The sequence below is a fragment of the Rhea americana genome, unplaced genomic scaffold, assembly GCF_003343005.1.
Source record: "Rhea americana isolate MKP2758 unplaced genomic scaffold, rheAme1 scaffold_314, whole genome shotgun sequence".
NCBI lineage: Eukaryota > Metazoa > Chordata > Aves > Rheiformes > Rheidae > Rhea > Rhea americana.
The window spans coordinates 669,611-680,058 of NW_028186440.1; the positions used below are offsets into that span (position 1 = coordinate 669,611).

General features: G+C 40.4%; 1 protein-coding gene across 1 annotated transcript; it reads left to right on the top strand.

The window, feature by feature from the left end:
- FUT4 (fucosyltransferase 4) lies at positions 1 to 4,688 on the top strand (the record flags this gene model as incomplete). Its single annotated transcript, XM_085310231.1, has 1 exon — positions 1 to 4,688. A coding segment is annotated over one exon (948 nt), but the record flags the coding sequence as incomplete, so codon positions are not given.
- Positions 4,689 to 10,448: the final 5,760 nt, after the last annotated feature.

Sequence of the window (10,448 nt, forward strand, 5' to 3'; positions counted from 1 at the left end):
CCGCCGCCGGCCGCCGCCGGGGCCGGGGCCGGGGCCGGGGCCGAGGTGAGCGTGCTGCTGTGGTGGGAGCCCTTCGGGCGGCCGCGGCGCCCGGCCGACTGCCGGCGGCGCTACAACATCACGGGCTGCCGCCTCAGCGCCGACCGGAGCCGGCTGGGCGAGGCGCGGGCCGTGCTCTTCCACCACCGCGACCTGGCGCTGCACGGCGCCCAGGGGCTGCCCCGCGCGCCCCCGCCGCGGCCCCCGGCCCAGATCTGGGTCTGGATGAACTTCGAGTCGCCCTCGCACTCGCCCGGCCTCCGCGGCTTCGCCGGCGTCTTCAACTGGACCATGTCGTACCGGGCGGACTCGGACGTCTTCGTGCCCTACGGGTACCTCTACGCCCCGCCGGCGCCRCGGCCCTTCCGCCTGCCCCGCAAGACCCGGCTGGTGGCCTGGGTCATCAGCAACTGGAACGAGGAGCACGCCCGGGTGCGCTACTACCGCCAGCTGAAGGAGCACCTGGCCATCGACGTGTACGGCGCGCGGGGCCTGGCGCTTGCCGAGGGCGGCATGGTCACCACCATCTCTGCCTACAAGTTCTACCTGGCCTTTGAGAACTCCCAGCACACYGACTACATCACCGAGAAGCTCTGGAGGAACGCCTTCGCCGCCAGCGCYGTCCCCGTCGTCCTCGGCCCCCAGAGAGCCAACTACGAGCGCTTCATCCCGCCYGACTCCTTCATCCACGTCGATGACTTCCCCAGCCCCCGACGGCTGGCCACCTACCTGAAATTCCTTGATAAGAACAAGCCAAACTACAGGAGATATTTCGCCTGGAGGAAGAAATACGAGGTCCATGTCACCTCGTTCTGGGACGAACATTACTGCAAGGTTTGCGAGGCCGTAAGGACGGCAGGGAATCAAATCAAGACTGTGCAAAATCTGGCCAGCTGGTTTGAAAGCTGATGTTTGTGGCGGGCGAGGCTTGCTGGGCCTCTCCTGGGAGGAGGCTTTGTCAAGGCTGAGCGAGGGCTGGCTCTCGCAGAGGTCACCTGCTTGCCCAAAGGGGTACGCGGAGGTCTGTCGTCCGCAAGAAGAGCATACAGATGTAGGCAAATAAGCTGTGAAAAGCTGATGAAAGGGAGATTTTTTTGGTGAAAGTACATTATGAAAGGACAAAGGACTGTCCAGCAGTTCTTCAAAACTAAAATTCAACTTCCAGAAGTCCTGCGGATCTGAAGCCTTTACAGCTGTGCACAGCTAGACATAAACTAACTATGCCAAGTTCTTCAGCCATACAGCTGAAACCAATTTTGTCAGCAACGACAGCTTCCTGGACCATGAAACTTTCTTCTACTTATAGGAAATACGTGATCAGTGCTGGCTTTCAGTACTCTGAAGACATATTTTTGCTACACAAAGGCAAATATATTCAACCATGATTATTACAAATATGAAGAAGTTTTTTGCAGACAATTTTGAGCCTCAAATATTGAATGGAAGAATGTAATGATGTAGTAGCACTTTTAAGCAATGTTTTAAATTGCAGCAGCCAAATGAAAATTCCAGTTAGGAAAAAGCGTGTGTAAGGGTCTGGGTCTGTCTGGAACAGACACCTCAGATAATATGAAGAATTTCTTCCACTGACTTCCAAAGCTAAAAATACATTTATCCTGTATGAAAGTAGAGAAGAGATGTAGGTACAGGAAAAAGCAGAGTGTAGAAATAAAGTTGGAACATTCCCACCCTTGCTTTATTCAGGAATTAATTGATGTTTACAGGAATCTGCATATTTTCCCTGCAAAATTAATGCTATGTAAGAAAAGGCAGGGAAAGGCTCAGAACTGCAGATTTTTTTTATTACTATCTTGAATATGTATACAAAAGATTAACTTATTTCTCTGTTATCATTAGAATATGTGAAGATTATTTTAGTTTTTAGCATGCATTTTTAAAAATTCTGCCATGTGATAGACTATTCAGACTGCTACTTTGCTGTTTGTAAAAATAATATTTTTTTTTTAAAAAAAAGAACAGCCTAAGCCCCAGAACACCACCTTTCCAACAGAAAACTGCTGTATAGAATAATGTCTAAACTGTTGTTAAAAACTTAAGATTGTACAAAGAAAGAATATAAAAGGGAGAGGAAGAGGGAAGAGTTACTATTTTTTTTCATTTGAGGAAACCCTTTTGAGGGTTTCTTCCACCTCATCTTTTTTTTTTTTTTTTTTTTTTTTAGTATATAAATATATTTTCAAATATAGTTCCTGAATCGGTGCCTGCAGAGAAAACTTCCAGTAGTTTTTCCCAACCCTTACAAAACTTTGCTGGACTAAGATTTTCCTAGTAGTCAATGTATGATATATTTTGGTTACTTGTATCTTGTGTGCTGTAATCTGGAGAGAAACTTCAGTTGCAATTTCCTGGTCCTCAGGAAGCTCAGCACCTTCCCCCTCTCCTGCAACTGTAAAATTTGGTGGTAAAAAGTGATACGCTACAGGAGTGCAGTACAAATGCGGCACGTGGGATTCATCCAGCACCTGCTTAAGGTCGTGGGACTACCCCGAGACTTCACTCAGAATAAAATCAGGATGAGGAAACAGGACTGGCAGTTTTAAACAAATGAAGGGTGTCAGGAGAGATGAGTTTACTGGCATTCGAGGGTGGTATTTAGGTTAGAATAAGATTAGATTTGACTTGAGCAATAAGGGGTGTCAAGTAGGTGTTTTTTATATTCATTAGCTGATGGCCAACTGCAATTTATTTTAGATTAGATGTTCCTTACGATTAGCTAAGCAGGGAGCTAAAGGCCATTGAAAAAATGTATAATAATAGTGAAGTTTGTGAGCAATTTGGTACAGATTTGCCAGGTCAGATCATGCTGGCTCCAGTGTTTATTCCCTTCTCTTTTTGTGCAAGGCAAGACAGTTGAAAGTGCTTCATGAACTTTTCTGTTGTTGATTGCAGAGCTGCTGTAGGGATTTTTTGTGGAAAGCAGAGAAGACTGTTAACTCAATGCAGAGCACAGTAGGAATGGTCCCTGATGCTGCATTTTTGTTCAAACAAGTCTTAAGTGATAGTTTAAAGCAGAAGCTTGTTGTTCATTGCATACCCTCTGTTCCTCTGCCCGGTGCCTACTAGTTCTGCAAAACTGCTGTTTTGAGAGCTTTTAAAAAATAATTCTAAATATAGCATTAACACTGATAGCTAGTGTCAAGAGAATAGAATCTCCTTTTGATCTATCTTTTTTTGTCTATTTTTTAATCACAGTTTACTTAATTATACAAAAATCTGTTCTTTAAAGTAGTGAGTTATCYTTTTAACTACTTTTTAAAACTGCACTGCTTTTCATCAAACTGCTAGAAATAGGATTTCTTTTCAGTCTTTCTGAACTCTTTAGTGTTCCCGTGAAAGCTTCCTGACACACAATATTCTGTGTAATCACTAGTAATGCCACAGGCAATAGATCAGGCCATAATACCTAGCATGGGAATTTCCAAAGATTGCAACTGATACGTTTTTCTCAATAATCGAAATCATGGAGTAATCGGAGTTTTATAAAATTCAGAAAACAGTCATGTAATAATCTAAAGCATAATTTTGAACAAAAAGGTCACAATTACACTGAATTTTTTAGTAATATATTGAGTATTTTAAAGAATTTTATAATGAAAGTTGCAGTTTTGTAAGAAGTATTGCAAAGCACTTGCTTAGGAAGGAAAGCAGTCTTTTTTAGTTTCATACTGTTTTCATGAGCATTGCAGAGATTTGCCTTTAGACTTGGGAGGAAATTCAGACTAGGGCTACAGCTGCTGAAGTCACTTATACAGCATCTCGATAAATCTAGTGACTTTTGGCTTGTGCTACAGACTGATAGGCAATAAACTGATAGTAGGCATACTGTTATAAGTGATTCAGTTTGTAGAGCCCAAATTCAATGATAAGAAATAAATTTGTATTAGGAAATTGTATTGTAGACCATGTACTAGACTCCACAAGATGCTACAGGTGATATATATAATTCATCTATAAAAATTAARCCAGTTTATTTTCTATTCTAAATAGAAAAATACATTTTTGAAAAAATGGTTTAATCTATGCCTAGAATTGTCGAGGTGGAGGTGGATGAAATTAAGGCAATTATGTTCTTCTTTTAATGGGAAAAATTAATACTACTTTTTGATTATGATTTAAATGGAATAAAGTATGTGATCCTTTCCTTTAAGTTACATATAATGCTACTATTGTATCTCAGGGAGTTTTATACTGTAAAGCCTCTTAATCTTCATGGAATGGAGTAGCTTTATATTTGTATTAATTATTTAGATTAACACTCAATAAAATTACAGAAAGGAAACAGCACAGAAAGATCCTGTTTTATTGAAAGATAGCAGTAGAAAGCTGCCTTTTGAAGAGAAATTCTTTTCATTTTTGCTTTTCTATCTTTTAATCAATAGAAGTGGTTGATTGTTCTCAAAATAACCAGACCATCTGAGGTTAGAAATAAAGCCTGGTTGTGCCAGGAGAAAAATGTTTTCATTGGAGAGGGTATACTAAGTTATTTTCACTATGAAAAGGAGCATTTATTAAAGTTGGATGTCTGTTGGCAAAGTATCATTTCAGAAAATAATACCTTCCCTTGACCTACAGAGAATTTGCAAGTACTTGGAATTTTTTTTCCCTTAAATTTTAAAATGAAATAAAGATAGTGCGTACATTGATATTTAGCACATATTGCTCTAACTGTCTTCCTGTGTGGCTTTTTTCGTGCTTCATCATTGTCTTCTACTGAGCAGCAAAAGACAAAGGGCCCAAACCACTTCTGCAAAGTTCTTGTTAATGTTGGTTGGAGCAAAGTCGATTGCTTTTCTCTCTCTTTACTCATCTTCTGTACCAAATAGCTTTATTTCAGTAATTTTCAGCATTTCTGTTGACACTCCCTGCCCAACCAGGATGTGGCAAGTGCTACTGTCGTCNGAATTTGTATGTTATGCCACTGTTATATTTAACTTTTGCAAATAGACCTTAAATTGACAGCTTCTTTACTTGTGTCCCGGAAGGGAAATGCTTATTTGCTGGTTTTCCAGACGTGATTGAGCTCTGAACGGTAGAGACTGAGGCAAATAGTTTTTATGCCACACACTGGGTACATTTATTCAAGCCTGTTTGCTAACCGTAAGCAAGAAGTGAATTATGTCTATTTAGTTTAAAAATCACTAGCATGGCTCTCTATCTAGTAATTGTATAAAGCGGTGTTTGTTTTAAGAGTGTAAATAGTCCTTTCTAGGGAGCACCGAGCTGGCTCAATCTGAAATCTGTTGAATAGAACACAATGACTTAACGTTGATTTAAAAGGTATTTAACTAAAGATAAATCTGATTCCAAGTACAGGATCCAAAAGCCTATTTCTAATCAGAAAAAAATAYTTATTTGAGTAACTCAGGTGTCACATGCAAATAACTGTTCAATAATTACAATCTGTATAATTCTGCATTTTTTTTCTACAGTCAGTTTAAAAACAATACTCAAGGCCACTGTATCTATGTCTGCTCTGAATTCTGCAGATGTTTTTCTTTATGATCTTGAGCTAATTACTTAATCCTGCATTTGGCATGGAGACTGCTGTTCCTGAGAGTCTCACTGTAAAGAATATGAGGTGAGGAAGACAAGGCCTGTTTTTCAGGAGCGCTTGGAAAGCTGTRCAGGGACTTGGCACTGCTAGCAGTGAGACAGTTCAGTGTGTCCAGGAAGCATTCTGCATCTACGAGACGTTTGAATTGGAAAGCATTCTCTTAAGAAATAAATACATCCTTAAACCAGAGATCATACTGCTTTTGCAAACTCCTTCAAGGATTTTTAGGTCCCTGGAACTACGTAACTGCATGGGTTTAAATTTTGTGAACAGAGTTAAATCAGACTAAAGTCTGATTTAACACCAAATATTTTAATAGTATTCTTTTAATAACTATCAAAAAAGATGGTTTCCAACTTGGAACGTGACTTCTGTGTTTGTTTTATTCTATCAACTTTASAAGCTAATCAGCCCATGGGTTTGCTAAACTGGATGTATGTATTATAAAGGCAATTCTGCATTTGCATCCTCACATTTACCACTGGTGTAAAAAAATGCTCTAGGTATTTTGGGCAGTGAGAAGCTAAATCCAGGAAGAAACAGAGCACTAGCAGTGCCCAAGACATGRTATATTGTGGCTATGAGATTCTAACTGCCAAAGTGCCAGTAACTGGAAATAGAGTGCCCTGTATGTAATCAGAAAGTAGAAAGAAGATTGCAAACATGAAAGTGAAGAYTGTCATATTGTGAAATATATTTTGCTGCATTCCTACCATTGCCTCCTGTAGCATCAAAGACAACAGATTTGTTTGAAACAAGCACAATGGGACTAGATAGGGTGCAGCAAAAGAATTGTCCTGAATGCAAAGTTGAATTTAAAATGAAGAAGTGATACAGAAATGCAAGACAAATTGAATGAATTGCTATTGCAGGAAAACAAGGATATGCCTTTTAAATACTTAAATGTGAACAGAGAGAATTTTCTTGGAAATGCTGAGTCTAGCCCCAGTTAAAAACAGAGAATATTAACTCAGAATCGTGCTTGTGCGCATGCTTGCATCCATTTCTGTATAGGACTGGTCTCCCGAGATTAAGCCAGAGCTCTGAAATTTTTTCTTGTGTTCCACGTCATCCCTTGACATTAATAATCTGCAGTACAGATACCCATTCCTYAAGGCCTCTTTTGACAGACTACTTTACAGACAAAGCCAGATTTCAGACTTGTTTCTTGCCTGTGTTTGATGACTTGGCAAGGCAGGCCAGTGCTGGTTTAACCATCTCACTCTGCTCTCGAATGCCAGAAAAAAACTACATTTTGTCTAGCTTAATGCTGATTTCCTTTCTCTGTCACTCGCTCCCTGTTCCCCAAATGTGCACAGTTTTGTGGCTCTGATGGCCCTTCTGAGGCCAAGCCGATACATGGATATTCACTGAGAATTTTTGATACAGCTTTCCTGCTATTCTGCTGCAAATGAAAGTAAGCACTTGAAGCTGAAGATAAAATAGAGAAGCATGGTTTGTGCTAGTATTTTGTCCAAGAATCCAGCCTAGAGTGAAACATATCACATTTTAAGGTTGAAGCTTTATGTTGTGGATTTTCTATTTATTTATGAAAATTATTTCGTCAAATATCCTTGAAGATTCTCAGACCTTTATTATCTCAACGATAGATGCCAAACACAAATTCCCAATTCAGTACGTCTGTGCTGTGGAAAAGTAAGCTAGGTTAATTAGAGCTGAGTTCAGACTCTCGTAAAGCACCATCATATATACTTATGAAAAAACACAGGTTTTCTGTCCTGTCTATTACAGTAACTGCAGTGAAGCACGTTTTCTGAACCGAACTTTTGAAGGAAGATTAAAGTCTGAATATGGCTGAATTACTTTTCCTTGTAATTTACTTTTTATTGCAAATATGGAAACTGCTGCCGTTATAACAAATCTAGATTTTATTCTTAAATACAGACATTAAATGATTCTATCACTTTACAGAAATATTTTAAAATAATAAGAACTGAAAAATATATTTCACTGATGTAACTGAGAAAGGAAAGCAGCTCTTGAATTTATAGCACCATGCTAAGAGCCTGAAGGTTTTTGGTGTAGAAGTTTCCACTGTGGCTGTGGACAAGCTATCCGCTGTTCTCTTCTAAACCATACTGAACCGCTGGGTCCTGTCTGCTGCGCACTTTTGATTTAGGTTCTCCAGAGCAGACCCKTGTTATAACAGGAGCACATTTGATTTCCAGGGGTGCCGAACTATCTGGGATCATTGTAGGAGAGGAGGGAGGCCACATCTCTCCTGTCCTCTTCCCTCTCGTACCCTGAGGACACCTCTGGTGAAACACAACCTCCTCAAGCACTTGAGCCTTTCAAAATGTCACAGAAGGCAGTAATCCAACTACAACTCTGACCGCTTGTTGGCAGGTAAGATGCTTACAACTCAGCTTACACCAACAGGAGTTTTGACACTGCTTTTACTGGAACCAAGATCTCACTCAATTTACCCTTACGAATTTAATCCCACTTAATAATGGATAAAATGAGTCGCTAAATGTAGTACTTTATCTACTTTGTTAAAAATGAGCATTCTACTGAGTTCTTGTAAAGCTGTTGAGGTAGCTTAATCCCACAAGTTATGATTTTTTTTTAATCGTCCTCAGTACTGAATGTTCAATATTCAAGTAATTAGCCCTTGTATCTTCTAAAGCCTGTCAGAGGGGAATAGGACCACAGGGCTCTGCACAGGAAGGAGCTGTTGAGGCACACTTGCATATAAGCAGAGGAAGCAAGGAGATAATTTACATCAATAAAACTAGAAAAAGCAAGATTAGCTGAGGCAAAGATGGCAACTGAAACATTTATTTATTGAGTCCCAATTAATATGGAAAAGAATCTATTTAGTTTATTTTGTTTGATTTTTTTCATATTAACCCTAGGAAGAATGATGTTTCCTGAAACTTCATTGATTCAAGCAGTCTCTTTGAGAGTTTTGTGTAACAACCTCTGCTTCAGGATATATCTGCCTTGGAGTTTCCAAACAACCTGAAATACCAGGTGAAGCTCTCAACTGATGGAAACCAACACACCTACCTTTACCTCCCGAGGTGCTTCATTTCATTCTTGGAATATTATGTGCCAATTACTTCTGTCTTCAGAAAGCCACATTAAAGAAATGACTTTAGTTTTATAAAACATGTTATAATTTTGGTCTGGTATATAGTTTCTCCTTCAGACTCTTTGACTGAAGTTGATTTAATAGTTTGTTATGACACTTAGTGATTTCCATCTCAGCTAGTTAGAAGGCTGTGTAAGGCAGGACATGAAGAAGAATCCACAGGAGCTGCTGAGCTCTTAGCAAGCTTTTCTTTCTTTCTTTCTTTCTTTCTTTCTTTCTTTTTTTCTTTTTTTTCTTTCTTTTTTTTTTCCTGCTCATATCCATGCTAAGGAGATAAAATCTGACCTTGTGCTCAAAGGTGTGAGGAAAGCCTATGTTCTAATCATGGCTGTGCTTCATCATAGTTAACAAATCACTGAGGTGCAATAGTGAGATATCATTGACAATTGATCTATCAAGAGTAGTCTGAGGTCCGGTAAACCCCAAAACCTCATCAACCATTCCGGTTGCCTGTAAATCTCATCCAGCCCTTGCAGCAAGTGATGTCCTTCATGTCCTTTAGGGAAATGCTCACCTGCCTGCTCTCTACCACACAGCAGCACTGAAGGGGCAGGTCGGATAGATGAGGGGATTCTGGTTCCTGTTTCTGCCCACACAGTACGTAGCAGGATGTTGAAGCTTGAGGCATCTTCCCTTTCTTTCTGGATCACTGGCTTAGGTCATTCAAGCATAGCCCCCTAAAGGTGCTGTCCCTGCAGGTAGTGCAAATGCCTGCTAGACCTGGTCTTGACTCCATATGTGAGATGGAGATGATAAGCAAATGTCATCAAATAATTTTGCTATATTGCTAAAGTATTTTGAAACCTGTCGTCTAAAGAACTTGAGGAGTGCAAAGAACTTAGTAGTAAAAAACAAGAAGGGACTCTTCTGGTCACAGGCACAGACTTTGTTATAGGTTTTTATACAGGCCTCAGAATGTTCCCATGCTTAAAACCTATAGTAAAACCTACAGTAACAAGCCAGAAAAGCTCCTCAAAGCTTTCTCTCATGTGCAGCAACATGAAGAAGGCAGAACAAATCAAGGACACCACCAATTCAGAAAAGAAATGTGTTAGATGAAAACCTTACAGGAGCATGGGGAGCTGACTAGCATCCCTCACTAACTAGGACAGGACAGGGTGTTGGGGAAGTCCTTTTTGATCTTGCTCTGGGGAGCACTTTTATCCCGAGCACACAAGTAAGATCTATGATGTGCATTGTGCCACTGGGTGAGTATCGGTAGGACCATCAGGGCACTGATTCCAGCATCAAGCTACAGTAATATCCAGTGTTTCAGAAGAAAGATGAATTTCACTCCTCCATTTGTGGATGCATAAGGCATATGCCAGTTTCCTAGCAGTGGTGATTTACTGTGGGAAAAATTCTCAATCCTCCATAGTTGCAAGGTCAGAAGTGGTTTTAGATCTGCCTTTTTCTTTAGCCAATGCTCTTACAACTCTGCAAGCTCTTAACAGTGGTCTGATCCTTCCAGCTGGCTAAAGTATGGATTCTTTAAACAGTATCCATAAATTGTTGGAACCACTAGATACGTTCTTTACTTGGATGTTTGATAGACTTTTGTACCTTTAAATCATGTCTACATTCCTATTACTCTGGTGACTGATGTATCTCCCTGTGCACTTCACTTATCTGTTACATTTCTGCTGCAGCCTGTCTGCAACATTGTGCTCTCATTTTCCTCTTAATGGACTGCTCAGCTGCTTGGGCAGGTTAGTC